We start from the raw sequence: 20484 nt of genomic DNA on the forward strand, positions 1-20484 counted from the left end.
GAAGCATTCCATATTTAAAAAAAAAGAGATTCAGGGGAGTAGATTTAAGATGGAGGTAAGGAAAAAGTGGTTTTCCCAGAGAGTGGTGAATCTGTGGAATTCTCTACCCAGGGAAGTAGTTGAGGCTATTTCATTAAACTTTATTTAAGATTCAGTAGATAGATTTTCACATAAAATAGGAATTAAGGGATATGGGGAAAAGGCAGGTACTTGGAGTTGAGTCAAGGATCAGATCAGCCATGATCTTATTGAATGGCAGAGCAGATTTGATGGACTGGATGGTTTAGTCCTGCTCCTATTTCTTACATTCTTATATGAAGAGATAATAGATTCAATCGAGTCAAAAAATTTGTTTTGTATAAAAAATTGGAATTGCCTGGAATAAATAAAAAACAGAACATTCATTTTGATTATGTTAATTGTACCAACAAGAGACATAGAAAGTGGGGACCATTTAGATAACGTCTCTTTCACCTGTCTAAACAGAGGTCTGAAGTTTTATTTGAAAAGATCTTTAAATATTTTAGAAATTTTAACCCCTAAATAAGTGAAAGACCCCCTCACTATTTTAAAAGGAATATTATCATAGTTAGGATCAGAACCATTCAAGAGATAAAAGTTCACTCATGTTCAAATTAAGTTTGTAACCTGAAAAAAATGATCAGCATTAAGTGAAACTATGATTTTTATCCCCCCTTTGAATGCCTGAAATATTTACTGAGTCCCGAAATGCAATAGCCAATGTACTGGGTCAAATAATGAAGGGCAAAGTGGGCAACCTTGCCTTGTGCCGCAAAATAATCTAAAAGGATCAGATCAGGGACATGGCCATGCTAATGATCTTAGCAGGTTTTTTGAAAGAGCTCGCCACAAAAGTATTAAAAAGATGGTTTAAAAGCTCAAAAATCAAATTTTATCATCAAAAAAGGATAAAGCAACCGAGAACAAAAACTGAAGAAATGACAGCTCAGCCAGGAACATTGAGTGGAAGTCTGATGAGGAGTGACTCAGAGCTGGAGAGTCGGGCCAAGAGATAGCCTCCATCCTGAACATATCAGAAACTTTACACAGTCGTTTTACGAGTATGGAATCAGTGATGAGAGATATATCAGAGAAGGTAATGGAAATTAAAGAACTTGTGGAAGACTTAAGTGAACAACTCACTCAGAGGCTCAGCTGGACAAAACAAAAGACAGACTGAAGGCACTGAAAAAAAAAAAGCAAAAATATGGGACACTGAAAAGAAAGGACTGACGGACAAGATCGATCGTATGGAAAACTTATCAGATGTAACAACGTAAGAATCATTGGACTGAGAGAAGGAATAGAGGGAAAAGACATGGTGAGTTTTATTTGAAACATGGATCTCACAAATGCTGGGACAAAATAAGTTAAATGCAAAGCTGCAAATTGAAAGGGCTCAACAGACCCTCAGACCCAGAAGAACCAGCGAACAGCGATCATGACCAGTCCTGGTAAGACTTAAGTTACTGGGAAAGAAATGCGATCTTGGGAACAGCATATGAATATTCAAAAGATAATAATGGCCCATTTGTGGTGGACAATGCAAAAGAAATGATTTATCAGCACTTCAGCCCTGACTTGGTCAAAGAAAGAAAGAAATTTGACAAGGTAAAGTGAAAACTGCAATCAAAAAACTTTAAATATTCAATGACTTATCCAACAACGCTGGAGGTGGATGTCTCAAAAGGTAATCGACAAATTTTCAAGAATAAAGAGGATGTGGAAGAATTTTTAAGAAAGTTATGAAAAGATTAACGTCACCAGCTGAAAGGGCTGCAAAGACAATTTCAAAACAGGACTAATTGAAAGACGTATCTTTCTATTTATACCAATTGTACTGAGCCATCTGGTTTTCCCTCCAAGGTACGAACTCTGACTTGGGGGAAAGGTAGTGCCGGGAGAGGATTAATTTTAAAAGATGGCACAAAAGGGAAGAACCCATGGGTAATTTTTCGTGGGCTTCTTGGTACTATTATCAATGTCACATCTAGGGATGTGTGTGTGTTTCTTAAAGGGGAAATGTATATGTTGCAAATGTATTTTAATAGGGAAATGCTATGACAGTATTTAGAAAACTGGTGTGATAGAATATAGATATGTTTTTGGGAGATAATTTGGTCAGGTTTGTTAGTGTAGGTCACCTACACTTTAAAACAGATCTTATTTAAAATACTGGACATGCTAGACATGTCAGGGCCAACAGCCTTTGCAAAAGCTTTGGAGAGTGCACAAGAGAAGAGACTTCACTAATGGATTGTTGTTTACAAAAAGGCAAAAGATGAAATAACTTGTTAGAGCCACAGATCGTCTGGAGGGAAACTTGCTGTTCTAAGAGAGTCATGTGGTTTTGCAAGCACATAACACCAGGAAGATATTAGTGTTATACAATATTTGTGGAAAAATGGTATGGATAAAACACTACATTTTATTATTCTTAATATTAATGGGATAAATAGGGTGGTGAAGAGGAAAAGGTTCTTGGCATACTTTAAGAAATTAAAGTGTATATAATCTTTTTGTAGGAAACACATCTTACCAAATTGGAACATGATAAATTAAAAAATAGGAGGGGTGGGACAAATAATATTGTCTTCTTATGGTTCAAAGGCAAGAGGGGTGGCAATTCTAATTAATAAAACTACACCAGTATTAATAGAAGATACCTCGATTTATCAAGCCAGAAGATATGTAATGGCACAGTGTAAAATTTATGGAGAAGCATGGACATTTATGAATATTTATGCCCCGAATTATGACACTGAAGCCTTTATGAAGGACATCTTCTTAAAAACAACAGAAAGAAGACAAAATATATTAGTTGGAGAAGACTTTAATTTCTGCTTGGACCCAATACTAAATAAATTGGCAAGAACAATAATGAAGGTTAAAGCAGCAAAAACCACAATTTCATATATGAAAGGTCTAAATCTTATCGATGTATGGAGGCAATTAAAAACCACAGGGAGAGACTACTCTTTTTACTCAAGGGTTCACAATTCACATACAAGGACTGACTTATTTTTAATATCTGCCCAGTTAAAAAGTAGAGTGATGAAAACAGAATATCTAGCGAGACTTCTATCAGACCATTCTCCATTAATAATAACTATAGCAACAATGGAAAAGCAAGAGAATGTATACAGATGGCGTGTCAATACCTCATTGCTTAAAAGAAGACTTCTGCGAATTTTTAAAGAGACAGATAGAAATATTTTGTGAAACAAATCTGCTGTCTACTAATAATAGTTTTCTGATATGGGACATGCTTAAAGCATATATAAGGGGACAAATTATATCTTATATGAGTCCTTGATGTAGAGATCGACAATGAGATAGACAACAGACTCGCCAAGGCAAATAGCGCCTTTGGAAGACTACACAAAAGAGTCTGGAAAAACAACCAACTGAAAAACCTCACAAAGATAAGCGTATACAGAGCCGTTGTCATACCCACACTCCTGTTCGGCTCCGAATCATGGGTCCTCTACCGGCACCACCTACGGCTCCTAGAACGCTTCCACCAGCGTTGTCTCCGCTCCATCCTCAACATCCATTGGAGCGCTCACACCCCTAACGTCGAGGTACTCGAGATGGCAGAGGTCGACAGCATCGAGTCCACGCTGCTGAAGATCCAGCTGCGCTGGATGGGTCACGTCTCCAGAATGGAGGACCATCGCCTTCCCAAGATCGTATTATATGGCGAGCTCTCCACTGGCCACCGTGACAGAGGTGCACCAAAGAAAAGGTACAAGGACTGCCTAAAGAAATCTCTTGGTGCCTGCCACATTGACCACCGCCAGTGGGCTGATAACGCCTCAAACCGTGCATCTTGGCGCCTCACAGTTTGGCGGGCAGCAGCCTCCTTTGAAGAAGACCGCAGAGCCCACCTCACTGACAAAAGGCAAAGGAGGAAAAACCCAACACCCAACCCCAACCAACCAATTTTCCCTTGCAACCGCTGCAATCGTGTCTGCCTGTCCCACATCGGACTGGTCAGCCACAAACGAGCCTGCAGCTGACGTGGACTTTTTACCCCCTCCATAAATCTTCGTCCGCGAAGCCAAGCCAAAGAAAGAAGAAAAAGATATCTTATATGATGAAAAGAGGAAACATATGGCAAAAGTAAACAGTTTGGAGAAGGATATTAAAGAATTAGAAAAAAATCAAAGAATAGTGTAATGATAGTGATCATGGTTGCAATGCAACTAGCAATACCTTAAGGATTATAGCTCCTGTTTGGTTATACTTGGCTGCCAGCAGCGGCTGACACAAACCAGAAGACTGCAGTATGTTATATTTATAATGGAGGCTTGCAGCCTCATGGCATGCCTCAAGGTGCTGTTTATGACAACTTTAAAGTAAAGAATCTTTTCCATCACCCATGTGCTGTCTAAGAACTCACACATATGAATACAAAATGAAACATGGTGTCAGAAGTGGGATGAAGGAAATTAGAAGGAAATACTTTAAAAGGAAAGCCTAAAGTCAGCAACTGATCAGTGAAGAGAAACTAACAAAGTGAAAAATGGAAGGATTAAATCCACAAGTGAAACTTCAGCTGACAGGTAATGTGGCTGAAAATTTGAACAGATTTAAACAGAATTTTGGATTATATTTTGTGGCAGTCGGAGTTGATGAGAAAAGTGATGAAGTGAAAATGTCAGTTTCTTTACATGTCAAGGATGATGAAGCCCTGGAGGTGTATAATATCTTCACATTTGCTGCTGAAGTAGACAAAATGAAACTGGAAAAAAAAATGGAACACTTTGAGGCATACTGCATACCTAAACGTAATGAGATGTTTGAGAGGCACAGATTTTTCACATGTGTACAGAAAATGTAAGAAAGTATTGATCAGTATGTGACTGAATTGAGAAACAGAAGCAAAACATATGAATTTGGTGGACTGACAGCATCGCTGATAAAAGACAGACTTGTGTGGTATTCCAGATAATAGTCTAAGGGAAAGTCTACTAAGAGAGCAAAATCTAGATCTGGAAAAAGCCATAGCCCTCTGTAACCATATAACCGTTTACAGCACGGAAACAGGCCATGTCGGCCCTTCAAGTCCGTACCGGTTCACTTGAACAACTCCACTAGCTCCTCTGCAAACTCCTGAGGAAGTAGAGGCTTTCTTCATGATGCCATTGGTGGGGCTACAAAAACTGTAAAAATGCAGGCAAAAAGCTGTTCAGTGAAACTAGCTGCAACGTGGATGCAGTGAGCAAGAACAGACATAAACCGTTTAACAAAAAGCGCGCCAAAGTGGAAAGAGGCGTGGCCAGTGGACAAAAATGAAAGGGACAATCAAATGCCAGGTCGTCGATGTGGTACACAACACTTAACCAAAAAATGGCCAGTATATGGTAAAACATGCTATATGTGTCACAAAAGCAACTATTATGCCTGTTGCTGTAGGAACCAAGTGCAACAAAACAAGGTTCATTCAGTAGATGAAAGGGAGATAGAGGAATTCTATGCAGATGTTGTGACTGAAAACAAGAAAGAAAACAAAGACTGGATGTTAAGATTAAAAGTGAATCTCATATACATTTCAGTTAAAATGGACATTGGAGCACAAATTAATATAATATCAGAAACTGATTTTAAGAAAACCAAGACCAAAGATGCATGGAACAAAAGTGAAGGTGACAGGGTATTCAGATACTGATATACTAGTGCAAGGAGAATGCATAGTCAAAGTGAAACAAAAGGACAAAGAGCATATGCTAGCATTCATTGTGGTACCAAAGGATGTACGGGCCATATTAGGTTTAATAGCTTGTGAGAAACTGAACCTGATAAAAAGAGTCCTCGCTGTGGAAAGCGAAAGAGAGATAGTCTATGATGAACTCATGAAAGAGTACAATGACCTGTTTCAGGGTCTAGGCTGCCTTCCAGGAGAACATACAATCAGAGTGGATAAACATATGCCACCGATAATACATCCATGCAGAAAAGTTCCATTTGCACTTCAAAAGCAATTAAACGAAAAGTTGGAGAGGATGGAAAACCTGAATGTGATTCAGAAGATAGGTGAGCCAACAGAGTGGGTGTGTTCATTCATCCTTGTGGACAAAAAGAATGGAAAGCTTAGAATTTGCTTGGATCTAAGAGATCTAAATAGAGCAATAAAGAGAGAGCATTTTAAGCTTCCGACACGTGAAGAAATCATGTCACAGTTTGCAAATGCAAAATTTTTCAGCAGTTAGATGCATCATCAAGATTTTGGCAGTTGAAATTGGATGAAGCAAGTTCAAGACTGTGCACGTTCAATAGTCCATTTGGCAAATACAGATCCCTAAGGTGACCATTCGGAATTGCCTCAGCTCCTGAAGTGTATCACAAAACTATCCATATGGTCCATGAGCACCTAGATGGAGCTGATATCTCAATGGATGACATCATAGTATGGGAACCACGAGAATGGAGCATGATGTGAGACTAAGGAAAGTGCTGGAAGCAACAAGGAAAGCAAACCTGAAACTGAATAGAGAGAAATGCCAGCTCGGGGTGACAGGACTAACATTTGTAGGAGATATTATTGGCAGTGAGGGCATCAGACCAGATCCCAGAAAGGTGTCCACCATTGGGAACATGCCAAGGCCACAATCCAAAAAGGACGTACAGAGGTTTAATGGAATGGTCAACTATATGGGTAAATTCATATCCATTTCTCAGAAAAGATGGCTCCAGTGAGAAGACAAACAGAAAAGAACATTGAATGGGAGTGGGATCACGAGCATGAAAAGTCATGGAGGGAACTAAAGAAACTGCTCACAGAGGAACCAGTTCTGAGGTTTTATGACCCAGCGAGACCCATCAAGATATCATCAGATGCATCACATCGTGGGCTCGGTGCAGTTCTTCTGCAAAAATATGATGACTGGCAACCTATTGCGTATGGATTTCATCAGTTTGTGTCAGGGCAAGCAATCAGTGTAGAGACTGACCATAAGCCCTTGATTGCATTGTTCCAAAAGCCATTAAATGAACGTCCATTTAGAACACAAAGACTGATGATTAGGCTGCAACACTATACACTGAATGTGGCGTACACTCCGAGTACACAGTAGACACGTTGTCTAGAGCTGTTGACACGAGAGAGCCCGCAAACACCAAAATGGATGAAGACGTGAATGCCTTCATGGACATGATCACAAGAGCACTGCCCATATCAGATACAAAAATGGAGCTCATAAAGTCAGAGATAACCAAAGATGAAACACTGAGACAACTGAGAAAAAACATCTTGGATGGATGGCCCGACATGAAGCAGGACTGCTCACCTGACGTTGCAGAGTACTGGAACTGCAGGGCGGAATTATCAGTGGTTGAAGACATCATCTACAAAGGAAGTAAAATCATTATCCCAAAGAGTCTGAGAGAAGAGATGCTAAAACGGATCCATGGAGGACATCTCGGAAAGTGTACGAAAAGAGCATGAGAGGAGATGTAATGGCCAAGAATCAACAATGATATAACAGATGAAGTGCCAAACTGTACAATATGCCGGAAATATCAAGCAACCAATCCTGCAGAACCACTAAAGCCACACCCAGCACCATACAGACCTCAGAAGATAGGCACTGATCTATTTGAATGTCAAGGGAAGGTCTATCTTGTGGTCACAGACTATTACTCCCTGTATCCAGAGGTATGTAAACTGAACACCACCACTGCAGATGCTGTAATAACAGGTATGAAAGCCATATTCTCCAGACATAGTGTGGCAAGCGAGCTCTTCACAGACAATGGACCCCAGTTTTGCAATTTAAAGTTCTGACAGTTTGCAAAAGAGCGGGACTTTGTTCACACCACGCCAAGTCCTAATTTTCCACAGTCCTAATGGTATAGTGGAAAAATCGGTACAGACAGTGAAAAGACTGATGTACAAGGCAAAAGACAGTGGAAAGGACTTCTACCAGAGCATGCTAGTATACCGCACAACGCAGCTAAAGCAAGGTATGTCACCAGCACAGTTCCTTATGGGACATAGGCACGATCAAACCTACCAATTCAAGAGAACCTCTGAAAAACAAAAGAAGGAGGAGAAGGTGAGGAAATTCAAAGGACAGAAAGAAAAGCAAAAGTACTACTTTGATAGAGGAACAAAAAATCTACTAGAACTCTACAATGGTGACCAAGTAAGGCTAAAAGATAAAATAAGGTTATGGACTCAGAAGGGAACTGTCTTTAGTGAAGTCCAACGAAGATCATACACCATTCAGACAAATGAAGGTGCTGTTCTGTGACTAGCCACAGTAGATGGAAAACGGATACTGTTGAACAACCTGAATACACATCTGACTCAAACTCATTGTTTGAGTTAACAACTCAGAGTCAAGGTCAATCAATCAGGAGATTGTCAAGACATGTGAATCCTCCAAAGAGACACATTGAGCAAATTTGAAAATTCCTGTTATAGAATGAAGTAGTGAACACTCAAAACAAGGTTAAAAAATGTTAACAATGTTGATAATAATGAAAATGTAAGTTCTTGGTGTTCAAGTTAAAATTGCCTAGTTATACAAAGAAAACATGTCAGTTAAAAGTAAGCTACTTTTGTTTTAAGAAAGGGAGATGTAATGATAGTGATCATGGTTGCAATGCAATGCCTTAAGGATTATAGCTCCCATTTGATTACACTTTGCTGCCAGCAGGAGCTGACACAAAGCAGGAGACTGCAGTATGCCTCATGGTGCTGTTTACAACAACTTTAAAGTAAAGAACCTTTTCCTTCATCCATGTGTTGTCTAAGAACTCATATATTCGAACAGAAGATGAAACAAATAGGACTACAAGAAGAATACAGATTACTGGAGAATAAAAAGCTAAGATGTAACACAATATAAACATATACAAAGAAACAGCTATATTAAAAACTAAACAACAATACTATGAGTTGGGTGAACGGGCACACAAAGTTTTAGCTTGGCAGATTAAAACATAGGATAAATCCTATAAAAACAGAAAGAGACTCTAGTATATAAGCAAAAAGAATTAACTACACAAAACTATACAAATCAGAATTACTAAAAGATGAGAACGAAATGGAATAATTTTTGCTGAATGTCGAACCTTCAAGGCTGGGAGAGAGAGAAAGGTTAGAATTAGATACTCCCTTTATACGGGAAGAAATAAAAAAGGCCCTGGGCACCCTACAGGTTAATAAATCACAAGGAGAGGATGGATTTCCACCTGGGTTTTATAGACAATTTCAAGAATTATTAATGCCCCTTTTAATGGATGTCCTGGAACAAGCTGTTGAAACACAGACCCTCCTGGAGTCATTCTCAATTGCAATTAAGGTGTTACCAAAAAAAAATAGGGACCCACAAAAAACTTCAGCATACAGACCAATATCCCTGTTAAATGCTGATTACAAAATACTAGTGAAAGCATTGGCTAATAAGTTAGGATAATACTTCCACAACTGATTAATACGGTCTAAGCAGGATTTGTTAAAGGAAAGTATTTCTTAAATAGTCTACGAAGATTATATAATATGGCTAAATCTGAATGAAATTCAAGTAATACAGTCTCCTGAGACATGGAAAAAGCATTCAAATGTTTGGAATGCCCTTTTTATTTAAAACATTGGAAAAATTTGGTATGGGCAGAACATTTAAAAATTGGATATAAACTTTATACTGTAAATCACACGCTAAAATAATACCAAATAATCAGATGTCGCTGGTCTTCCCCTTGAGAAGATTGAGCAGACAGGCATGCCATGCCCCCTGTCCCCAGCACTTTTTTATTTTAGTGATTGAATCACTGGCAGAGATAATAAGAAGGGACCTGGAAATATAGGGGTTCAAAGTCAGGCAAAAAAAAATAACATAATTTGCTGATGACATGCTATTATATCTATCAGAATTGGCCAAGTCTGTGGAAAAATTACAGGTAACACTAGAAAAATATAGAAGAATATCAGGCTACAAAATACATGTGGATAAAAATGAGATAATGGTATTAACAAATGTTGAATATGATTGATACCAAAAAGGAAGTAAATTTAAAAGGAAGATGGATGGAATAAAATATCTTAGAATAGCAACTGACAATAACTGCACAAATAAAATTATGTTCCTCTTCTTGGGAAGATAGAAAGAGACCAACAGAATTGGAGAGATTTACTGATTACTATGGTGGGAAGGGTTAACTGCTTCAAAATGAAAGTGATGTCAGGACTGCAATTGCTTCTTCAATCGCTGCCTATTCCGTTACCTGAAAACTTTTAAAGTTACTAAACAACCATATTAGACAGTTCCTATTGTTACGAACCCAAAGGACCCCAAAACCCAACAGCAATAGATATTCACCACGACAAATGGTTACTTAAACAAAAGTTGTTTTTAATGATCTTTAAACATGAAAACAGAACCAAACTTTAACTTATCTCTATTAACTTAATTAACCCAAATTAACCCTCTTCTAATTCTAAGCACATGTGTGTGATGTGTGTGTAAATTTAAGAAAAGTTCTTTGGTTCACAGTTCAATCTCATTTCTCATTCTTCCAAGTTCTCTGGTTGTAGGCAATTCTTATACTATGCACAGAATTTAACATGTATAAAGTTCACCAGGCTTTGGTGCTCGATAGGTAAATGTTTACCGCTCAGGAAGGTTCTTTGGGGGTTTGCAGAGAGAGATTTGTTGTTCCAGGATGTCCACAACTGAAGTACCACCATTAGCCACCTAAATGTCTTGCTGATGAAACTTGCCCCATCAGGGTTCTCCAGATGATAACCTCTTTCTTTCAGGCTACCACAGAGTTCCTTTCTGTTCCACTTATTCCAAGAGTAATATCAGAGAGATAGCACTTCCAGCCATCCGCCGCTCTGGAGCTTTCTGTTTCAGTTCCAACAAGCTTTTCCTGCTTACTTCAGCTGTATCTTTCAGTGTCACACACATACTGGCTGAGAGAACTTGTTTCACCCTTTAACACAGACGACCTGTCTCCATTCGATTCATTTGATGACATAATTTCAATTAGCAGCTACTTGTGAAATGTGCATAGCATTCAGTAATGTTACTGAATATGAATTCTTCAGAATTTCAAATAAGATCTGTTTTAACCAACTCTAATTTTACCAATCATCTCCCAAATATATATTCCATTACACTATGTTATAATAAGGTATTGCATTGGAAAAACTGACATAGGACTAATGGCTGGAAGGACTTTATTAGACTTCCAGATTTCAAAAACTATTACCTAGCTGCACAGGCTAGATTTCTTGCAGGCTTCTTCAATGAAAACATTGAACCCCTGTCTTGGGATCAAATGGGAATATACATAATGAAGGAGGGGGAAGCAAAGGACTTTATCTATAAATGGAGTTTCAAATCACTAAAGAATAAGATGGATAACAACATTCTAATACATATGATTAGAACATGTAAAGAAATTAATGAATGAATAGGAAAAAAAGTAGGGATATCAATAAAAGCACCATTGTATAAAAATGTGTTATTGCCTATGAACATGGGCAATAGAATATTAAATTTGTGGTATGACAAAGGTATTAAGAGAAAGATGGGACCAACATTGACCCCACCTGGAATTAGTGAAACTGAATGACCCGTTTGGATGGGGAATACATCAACATTTATAACAAGAATGTACTATGCTCTTTAGAGCTAAAGTGCAAATCAGGGTTGCAGAGGTCAAGGGAAAGATGGGAAGTTGGACTTGGGTGTGGTGATTTCAGAAAGAAGCTGGTCAGATTGGTATAAGGACAGCATCACATCAATTATAAATGCAAGATATGGACTGGTTCAGTATAATTTTTTTTACGCCAATTATATCATACCCCACAAAAGTTACACAGATCAAAACCTGAAATTTCAGAGATTTGTTTCAGATGTGTGACTGAGACAGGAACCTTTCTACATGCCAAGTGGTCGTGTGTGAAAGTGAGGTAATTTCATAGAGATAAGTGATAAATTGACCAAATATCAAATCTCATTTATAAAAATAGCACTGGTGGTAGTGAAAAAACGCATCATGATCACTTGGAAGTCCAACTCCCCTCTACTTATAGCATGATGGAAGGTGGAAATATCACATATAACAAAGAATAAATATGGCACTTCTGTAGAAGTCTGGCAGCCATACCTGGACCATATAGGGGCCTAGGTACAGTAATACAAAGAAACAAAGAAGGTATAAAAGTAACTATTATATACTTAATTATGTAAGCTCTGATGGTGAATGGATCTGTAGGGGGGAAGGGAGGGAGGAAGGGACTGTTTTGTGAGAAAAATTTTAATATATTGTATATTTAATATATTACTATGTATAATTTCTGAAAAAAAAAATTTAAAAAAAAAGGATCAGGTCTTTGATTATTAGTTGATATTGAAGATCAACAAGCAAAATTTGATACCAAATTGCACAATGAAGACATCAGGGCAGACATCCAAAGGCATATTCAAAGTGTCATGAAGTGGAATGACAGAGAGAGAAGTGGGGAGGAGGTTTAGGCCCTGTTAACAAATGGCACAGCTAACAATGGAGATGTTAATCATTTAGGAATGATAAAAGGAGGGTAGGCATCTGACAGTTGTTTTAAAGGAGATTACAAAATAATAGGGAAGGCTTTGGTGACATTTACAAACAGAATGCTAATTTAATTCATTGTTGTTTATTAGGAAGCCAATAGGGTCAAAGTACCCAAGAATATATGATATAATCAGCAAAGATTTGGATGAATTTAGTTTCGGGAGCATTTTAGAAGCTGACAAGGAATTTTCTATAATAGTAATATAAGCGTATACAGAGCCGTTGTCATACCCACACTCCTGTTCGGCTCCGAATCATGGGTCCTCTACCGGCACCACCTACGGCTCCTAGAACACTTCCACCAGTGTTGTCTCCGCTCCATCCTCAACATCCATTGGAGCGCTTTCATCCCTAACGTCGAAGTACTCGAGATGGCAGAGGTCGACAGCATCGAGTCCACGCTGCTGAAGATCCAGCTGCGCTGGATGGGTCACATCTCCAGAATGGAGGACCATCGCCTTCCCAAGATCGTGTTATATGGCGAGCTCTCCACTGGCCACCGTGACAGAGGTGCACCAAAGAAAAGGTACAAGGACTGCCTACAGAAATCTCTTGGTGCCTGCCACATTGACCACCGCCAGTGGGCTGATAACGCCTCAAACCGTGCATCTTGGCGCCTCACAGTTTGGCAGGCAGCAACCTCCTTTGAAGAAGACCGCAGAGCCCACCTCACTGACAAAAGGCAAAGGAGGAAAAACCCAACACCCAACCCCAACCAACCAATTTTCTCCTGCAACTGCTGCAACCGTGTCTGCCTGTCCCACATCGGACTTGTCAGCCACAAAAGAGCCTGCAGCTGACGTGGACTTTTTACCCCCTCCATAAATCTTCGTCCGCGAAGCCAAGCCAAAGAAAGAAGAATATCCTGAAGTTACAAACTCACAGTTTCAACAGGAGGTGACAATGTAGGGATGGAATTGAATATTCTTATGGATGCAGAATATGTAATATCATTTTCAAAACTGATCCTATGAAGGTGAAATAAAACCAAATGCTGTAACCTCTCAGCAGGTCTGGTGTCCCTTGCTGAGATAGTAATGAAACTGCTATCTGTCAGTGGGTCACCAGAAGCAATTAAAGAAAGAGAAAATGAAAAAAAAATCAAATGTTGGAAGGCAATTATTCTGTGAGAACACAAACAAAGAGACGTGCCAGGAAGGTTAGGATGTGAATGATGGAGAGAGAAAAACTGAACTAATATCAGTTTTGGTTGGCACGGTTAGCACAATGGGTTCATATCTGGTGCTGTCTGCAAGATTGTACATTCTTCCTTAGTCTTCGTGGGTTTCCTCCTACCCTTCAAAATGTATGGGGATTGTGGGTTAATTGGTATATTTGGGGAATACAAGCTCATGGGCCGGAAGGGCCTAATACCATGCTGTATGTCTAAATTTAAAATCAAGGATAGGTTGGCCGTCAGATACAAACTCTGAAAATTAATTACCAAACAAAAGTTAAGGCAAAGTCCCAGAAAGAGGTTGGATTGAAATTGAAATTTACCTAAGCATATGAATATTGGGCGTATTTAAGAAGGAAAAGTGCAAGATGACAACAAGAAGGAAATGGTTGAGAAAGAATTACTGGAAATGATAGGGTGAATAGTAAAGCTGCAAATTTAGGAGAGTGGCCACTTCTCCACTTCCTCAGGAGTTTGCGGAGGAGCTGGTCGAGTTGTTCAAGTGAACCGGTACCGACTTGAAGGGCCGACATGGCCTGTTTCCGTGCTGTAAACGGTTATATGGTTATATGAAGCTAAAACATTCAGTATAAAGTCCCAGCACCACCCTCCGGAGTCTTTGATGTGTCATCTTAACTCTATTTCTCCTTCCACAGATGCTGTCCAACCTGCTGAATTCTTCTGGATTTTCTGTTTTTATTTCAAGTTTCCAGCACCAAAATCTTTTTTAATTTTCCCAAATAGTTGGGTCTGGCCTATTGCTCCAAACATCTTCCTTGGATTACTTTGGATTTATTAGGACTCCTTGGTGTCATACTCAATTGAGGACCACCTTCATGTCAGGGATAGATGTGCAGAATGTTTCAAGACTTCAGTAAAAAGCAAGAGCCTAATGGCAGAACATACCAACTTTCCAAACTTGTGCCTGAAAAAGTCAGAAGAAGAAAACAGGAAACTCTCTGAGTGATGCATGGCCACCCTTTCACTGTTGAGGAAATATTCCTGAATTTGTGGGAAAAGTCATGAAAGCACTTTCACACTATCTCAGCAAGGGACACCAGTATGGATAATAAACGCCAGATTTACGAGCATTAACAGTTTCCCAGACCGAATGAAAATAGCTGTAATATGTTCTTTGTTTTAACAAAGGGATTCTAACAGAATATTAGCAGGCAGGAATGTTAAGCTGGAGTTAATTTTCAGATGGGATAGGAATTCCATATGCACCATTTCTGATGGTGCATTCTGATGGAACAAATAAGTTCCAGTTTAATATTTTTTCTACCATTGATAAGAATATCATATTTGCAATGTTATAAAGTACCAAAGAAACAAGTGAAAAATGTTGGTCTCTTAAATATCCTTTTTATTCCCACAGTGGAACCATTTTACCAAGCTAGCTCTCCTCAGTTTTGTTTGGACTTCCTCTATGGGCTATGAACCACTTTGTGATTACAGTGAATTAGGAGTACTCTTGTACTAGGGGTCCCCTTTCAAACTATGAGTAACAGGTATAAAGTATAGCCCTAGATAATTTGATCTTTGTTTTTGCTCCCTTACTTGGTGAAACCTAATTTCATCTCAATTCTGAAACTTACAAGGAAAATAAGTGATTCATTATTCTATTACTGCAAGATTTTATTCAGTAAATTTAAAAAAAATTGCATTATTGTGGAGCTGAGTTATTCACTTGGTTGTACTTAATGTGGTTGTACTTACCCATCAAAGATTACAAATTAAATAATGCTCTTAATGCTAAGGCTGTGAGATGTTAAAAAAAAGAAAAATTCTATCAGTTTTTATTTCTCAATAAAATAATCTTTTATCTTATTTCAATGAGCTAACTTGCTGAAGTAGAAAAGTACTAGCAACTTAAAAATGTAGTGAACAATTAAGTTTGCAACTTCAATTACAAGTGTATTTTATATTGTACATAATATTGTACATTGCAAATAACGGGTTTTTGATTTTAAAATAAAACAAATACATTTGGATTAAAAAAATTAACTGCTACCTCATTCCACACCAATTCAGAGAAAGTACGTATCCGAATGAACTTCCTATCTTTTCACACAGCCATCTGCTGACCATGATCAATTCTCAAATACCAATCCTACCATTCCACCACATCAAACCTCATCTCATGGACACTTTCTCTCAGCCCACACCATTTTTTAATTAAAAGCTATTAAAATTCAGTACCTTTTTACACTGTAAAAAGGTGTCTTGACCTATGATGGTGGCACATACTTTTTACTAAAAGATTAGCTCTCATCTAATTCAGTGGGCCAGAACGTATAGTTTCAAAGCCTGATGGCTGGGATTGCAGCCTGCATGTAATGTAAAAGACAGCTCTTGTTTACATTTATAGTTCTTAATATTCTTAATATTCCTCAATGTCAAGAGCGTGGAGTAAAACTAAAGGAAAAAGACTTATATTCTCTAAGAAATTGCTAACTTCTAAAAATGCTTAAAGATAGTGCAAATTTAAGTGACAAGCAATCCTACAGGATTACAAACAAGTTTTCCAGCATATAACATCCATTTTAGTTAGCAAAGAATTGTAGGAGAACAGCTTCCAAGGGGTTAAAAATGGCTAGTTGTAGTGGGTGCACAGCACAGTATTGCGAACCGCCACCGTCAGTTCACAGACTTACCTGACTCATCGAGGGTTAGCAGTGCTAGGCGCACAAGTACAGTGAGTGGATCAGATGAAGCCCCTGTCTAAAGGCATAGGGTGCTAATGGCTCATAGCTTTAACCTGCTGGTCACTAATGAGCTCATTAACAGGCAGGGAATAAAATGTCTGTGTATGTCTGCAATAAACCAGTCTTGAGTTGACTACCTTTGTGCATGTTTGCCTTTATTTAGTAGCACTGCCACAGTAGCCGCTACATAGACAACATTTCGAGTTGAAACCTTTTATCGACATTTGTCTGCTCAATTCTTTGCTCAAGATTCTAGCATCTGCAGCTTTGTAGTTATCGATTCAATTTTCCACATTTTAGAACAGCCTGTGAATAACTAAATTCTGTGACTACAGCTTTGTGTACCTGCAATGAACCACCATGGGACCAGCATCCGGCGGATTGCATGCTTTAACTCTCCTCAAGAAGGCCAGTATTGGAGTAGGGTATTCTGGTACACCATGGTCTGGCCAAGCCATGAACTGGAACTGTCGCACTTCCCGCTTCTCACTTGAGCCATTCTGTTGAGCAGAGGATTTTTAAGTTTGCATGTCCTAAGGCTACAAAATAATTGAATGTATCCAATGTTCATGAATTATAACTATAATGCGTGACTTAAAAGCAAACAGAACAGGCATTCAAGATTAGTGGTTTCTATAAATTCTCATTAATCCAAAATTCAAATGCAATCAGGAATAGATGAGAATAAATTCCTCATGCTGATCACTTCTAACTTTGAGCATATATAAAAACAGATTCAATCAAAGAACATTAAAAAAACTTGTACCTTATAAAGTGCAAATGTTCGATAAGAATATGTGGCGAGCTCAACTGTGTCCAAAAGGGTGACTTGAATCATTCCATAAGTTTCTGTGCCTCGGCAAGGCCAGTATTGATCACATTTCACCTATAAAAAATATAATGTTCTTTACTCATTGATATTTCATGTCACACAGATGTTCTTATACATGAAAAGCACTTAAATACGACACGCAATGTTTCTGGACGTGTGATTAATTATCATTTATCTGCTCTATATTAAATGCTAAAAGGCCAAGTAGGATTTTTTTGAAATGAAGTTTAAGTGATTAAAGAATTAATTATTTAAAGGAATTCTCCTTAAGAAATGAAATACTAAAAGCTCAAATCATATTAGATTTGGCAGATGGGAAACAATCAATGTAATTCAGCAAATTCACGCTTTGTAAAAGAGATTCCTGATTTGTGACGTCTACTCCAATGCAAGGCCAAAACCACTGTCCAAATATTCGCATTTGGCAAATTTAAAATTACATTCAGAATTATGTCAGGAAAGCAGCCACCTAATCTTCTATAACCAACAGTGACATATGCTTCTGACAAAATAAAAATAATCAATACGTCGAGCATAAAGAAGCAAAGAGAATGTTTACAACAAACCAATTTTCTTTTAAACAAAATGCCAAAGGGATCCAGGCAAGAATTTTAGTGAATTGGCAGCACACCAATAGACTTGCACTTTATTCAATGAGCTAGTTCAGGATGAGTGGATAATTCATTTGTTCTCATGTTCAACAATATGTTTATACCAATAGATCATGCAGTTCTTTTTGGAAAGAGGCAGATACTGGCACATTGGAAGTATGAACATATATGATTTTTACACATAAATAATGACAAATTCCCATAATTACCTCTGGAATGGCAGTTCACACAGGCAGGGCGTTTACACTGGAGTTGTTATTTCGGAGTTGCGGAGATTTTGGAGGCTGGACATTTGAGGTGAGGGGTAGCTCATCCACATCTTTCCTGTCATTGCACCCCCTCCCCCCCATCCTCGTGGGCTTCCTCTCTTACCTTCGGTGGAAAGGTGACTTGGCTCCCAGCACCCAGTGGGAAAGAAGCAAATGGCGGCTGGCTCAATGCAGGAGCATTATCCATAATCCCCCATGCAGCTGGAACCGTTCTGTGTATCCCTGGCTCTGGTAGAGATATTCCTCAACTGCGAGGAGGAATATGGGTAAGGAAGACAGCCATTGCTTTCACATTGAGCCACTGCTCATATGGCGTGACACTCCGGTGAACTCTGAGCTTGGCAGCACTGCACCACTGCTGCCGCGTCATGAGTTAGATGGCGGGGGGTGAGGGGGGGGAGAGGGTGGGCGACAGATGGCTGGGGATGGATGGGCCAAACGCTGAAGGTGGGGGGGGGGGGCCGACAGATGGCTGGAGCTAGGAGTGAGGTGGTCGGGCATATTCATTGGCCCAATTTAGACTGCAGGTGGTCCAAAAAAAATCTAGAGGTCCTGGAGGAAAAATGATGGAGTGGAATTTTGTCACAGCATTTTTACTTTGCCAACGAAGTGGAAAATTTGTGCAAAAGTCATAGTGGTCTTCTTGCCACAAGATGTCAACAGAATTACACAAAATCCAGTATTGACAAACAATACATATCAGTGAGTAAACAAGTTTCCTTTTAAAAACACTTTGCAGTGCTCCTGTTTCATCAAAATCATGCAATCTGAATTAATTTGGCCTAAATTAGTTTAGACAGCATTAAGGACACATTCAGAGCATTTTGTCCGTCTCTGCATTTTTAAGTCTAAGAATTACACGTTTTATTTTAAATATACCAGGACTGCACAAATTTGGAAACATACAGGAGGGAGATAGATCAGATTGCTGAGCGGTGTCATGTAACAACCTTGTGCTCAACGTTAGCAAAACGAAGGAGATAATTATGGACTTCAGGAGGAAGTCAGGGGAACACGGCCCAGTCCTCATCGAGGGATCAGTAGTGGAGAGGGTCAAGAATTTCAAATTCCTGGGGGTTAACATCTCTGAGGATCTGTCCTGGAGCCGCCATATGGATGCAATCACGAAGAAGGTTCGCCAGCGGCTATACTTTGTGAGGTGTTTGAGGTATCACCGAAGACTCTTAAAAACTTCTACTGGTGTACTGTGGAGAGCATACTGGCTGGTTGCATCACTGTCTGGTATGGAATTGCCCACTCTCAGGGCAAGAAAAAATTTCCAGAGGGTTGTTAACTTGCCATGCAACAACACAGGCACCAGACTTCACTCCGATGAGGACATCTACAAGAGGCAATGTCTTAAAAAAACAGCCTCTATCCGCAAAGACCCCCACCATCTAGGTCATACCCTCTTCATTCTGCTACCATCAGGAAAAAAGGTACAGGAGCCTAAAGGCAAGCTCTCAGTGGCACAAGGACAGCTTATTCCCCACTGTCATCAGATTCCTGAATAATCAATGAATTTTTGTGCACGTTTTTTTAATTTATTGTTGTAAGTCGGTATATATGAAGGTTTGCACTTTGATGCTGGCGCAAAACATCTAATTTTGTGACTTGTTCATCGCAATAAATTCTGATACTGATTTAGAGTACAATCTTGTAAACAGAGCAAAGGGGCTTTATTTTATTTTATCACTGGGGTGGAAAAATGTCTTTTTATATTAGTGTTTTAAATGTCACAGACAAGGGACACTATTAATTTGCCTTATGATGTTTGTGGCAAATGGCTACCTGCATTACAGGTTTCCACTCTTTTTACTTCAATTTTAATAATACAGCATGGTATTAACAATACAGCACATTCCTGCCATTGAAACCCACGCTACCCAATAACACCCATTAGCTTACCAAACCTGTACATTGTGGAGGGTGGGAAGAAACTGGTGTACCCCTGGAAAACCCATGCTGGTTATAGGGAGAAGTTCGAACCTGGGTCACTGATGCTGCAATAATTGCATTGCGCTAACTGCTATAGGATCCGTGCTGCTCAACAGGCATGGAAAATGCTTTACAAAGAGAACATTTTTTGACTTTTTAATGAAATAAAAAAAAATTATCATATTTTTTTAAAAAGCCACTTGCTTTTGAGAACTTGGTTAAATGGCTTCAGAGCTAATGTTAATTATGATTATAATTTTACTGCCATTTTAGTAAATTGTATTTTAATTGAAGAAAGATTTTTAAAGTGGGCATAATTAGTACTTTGCAGTTCCACACTACCAACTCATCA

At 38.8% G+C, this 20484-nt stretch overlaps 1 protein-coding gene across 11 annotated transcripts in view; it reads right to left on the minus strand.

Annotated features, from left to right (window-relative positions):
- The window catches only part of ptprfa (protein tyrosine phosphatase receptor type Fa), a 411563-nt gene that overhangs the window by 33217 nt on the left and 357862 nt on the right, over positions 1-20484 (minus strand). For all 11 annotated transcript variants that reach the window (XM_069938995.1, XM_069938994.1, XM_069938991.1 and 8 more), the window contains 2 exons: positions 17249-17368; positions 16828-16982 (listed from right to left, as the gene is read on the minus strand). In XM_069938995.1, the coding sequence (XP_069795096.1) occupies positions 16828-16982; positions 17249-17368 (275 nt within the window). The remainder of the gene's footprint in view (positions 1-16827; positions 16983-17248; positions 17369-20484) is intronic.

Source organism: Narcine bancroftii, chromosome 5, assembly GCF_036971445.1.
Source record: "Narcine bancroftii isolate sNarBan1 chromosome 5, sNarBan1.hap1, whole genome shotgun sequence".
In the NCBI taxonomy this organism is placed as follows: Eukaryota; Metazoa; Chordata; class Chondrichthyes; order Torpediniformes; family Narcinidae; genus Narcine; species Narcine bancroftii.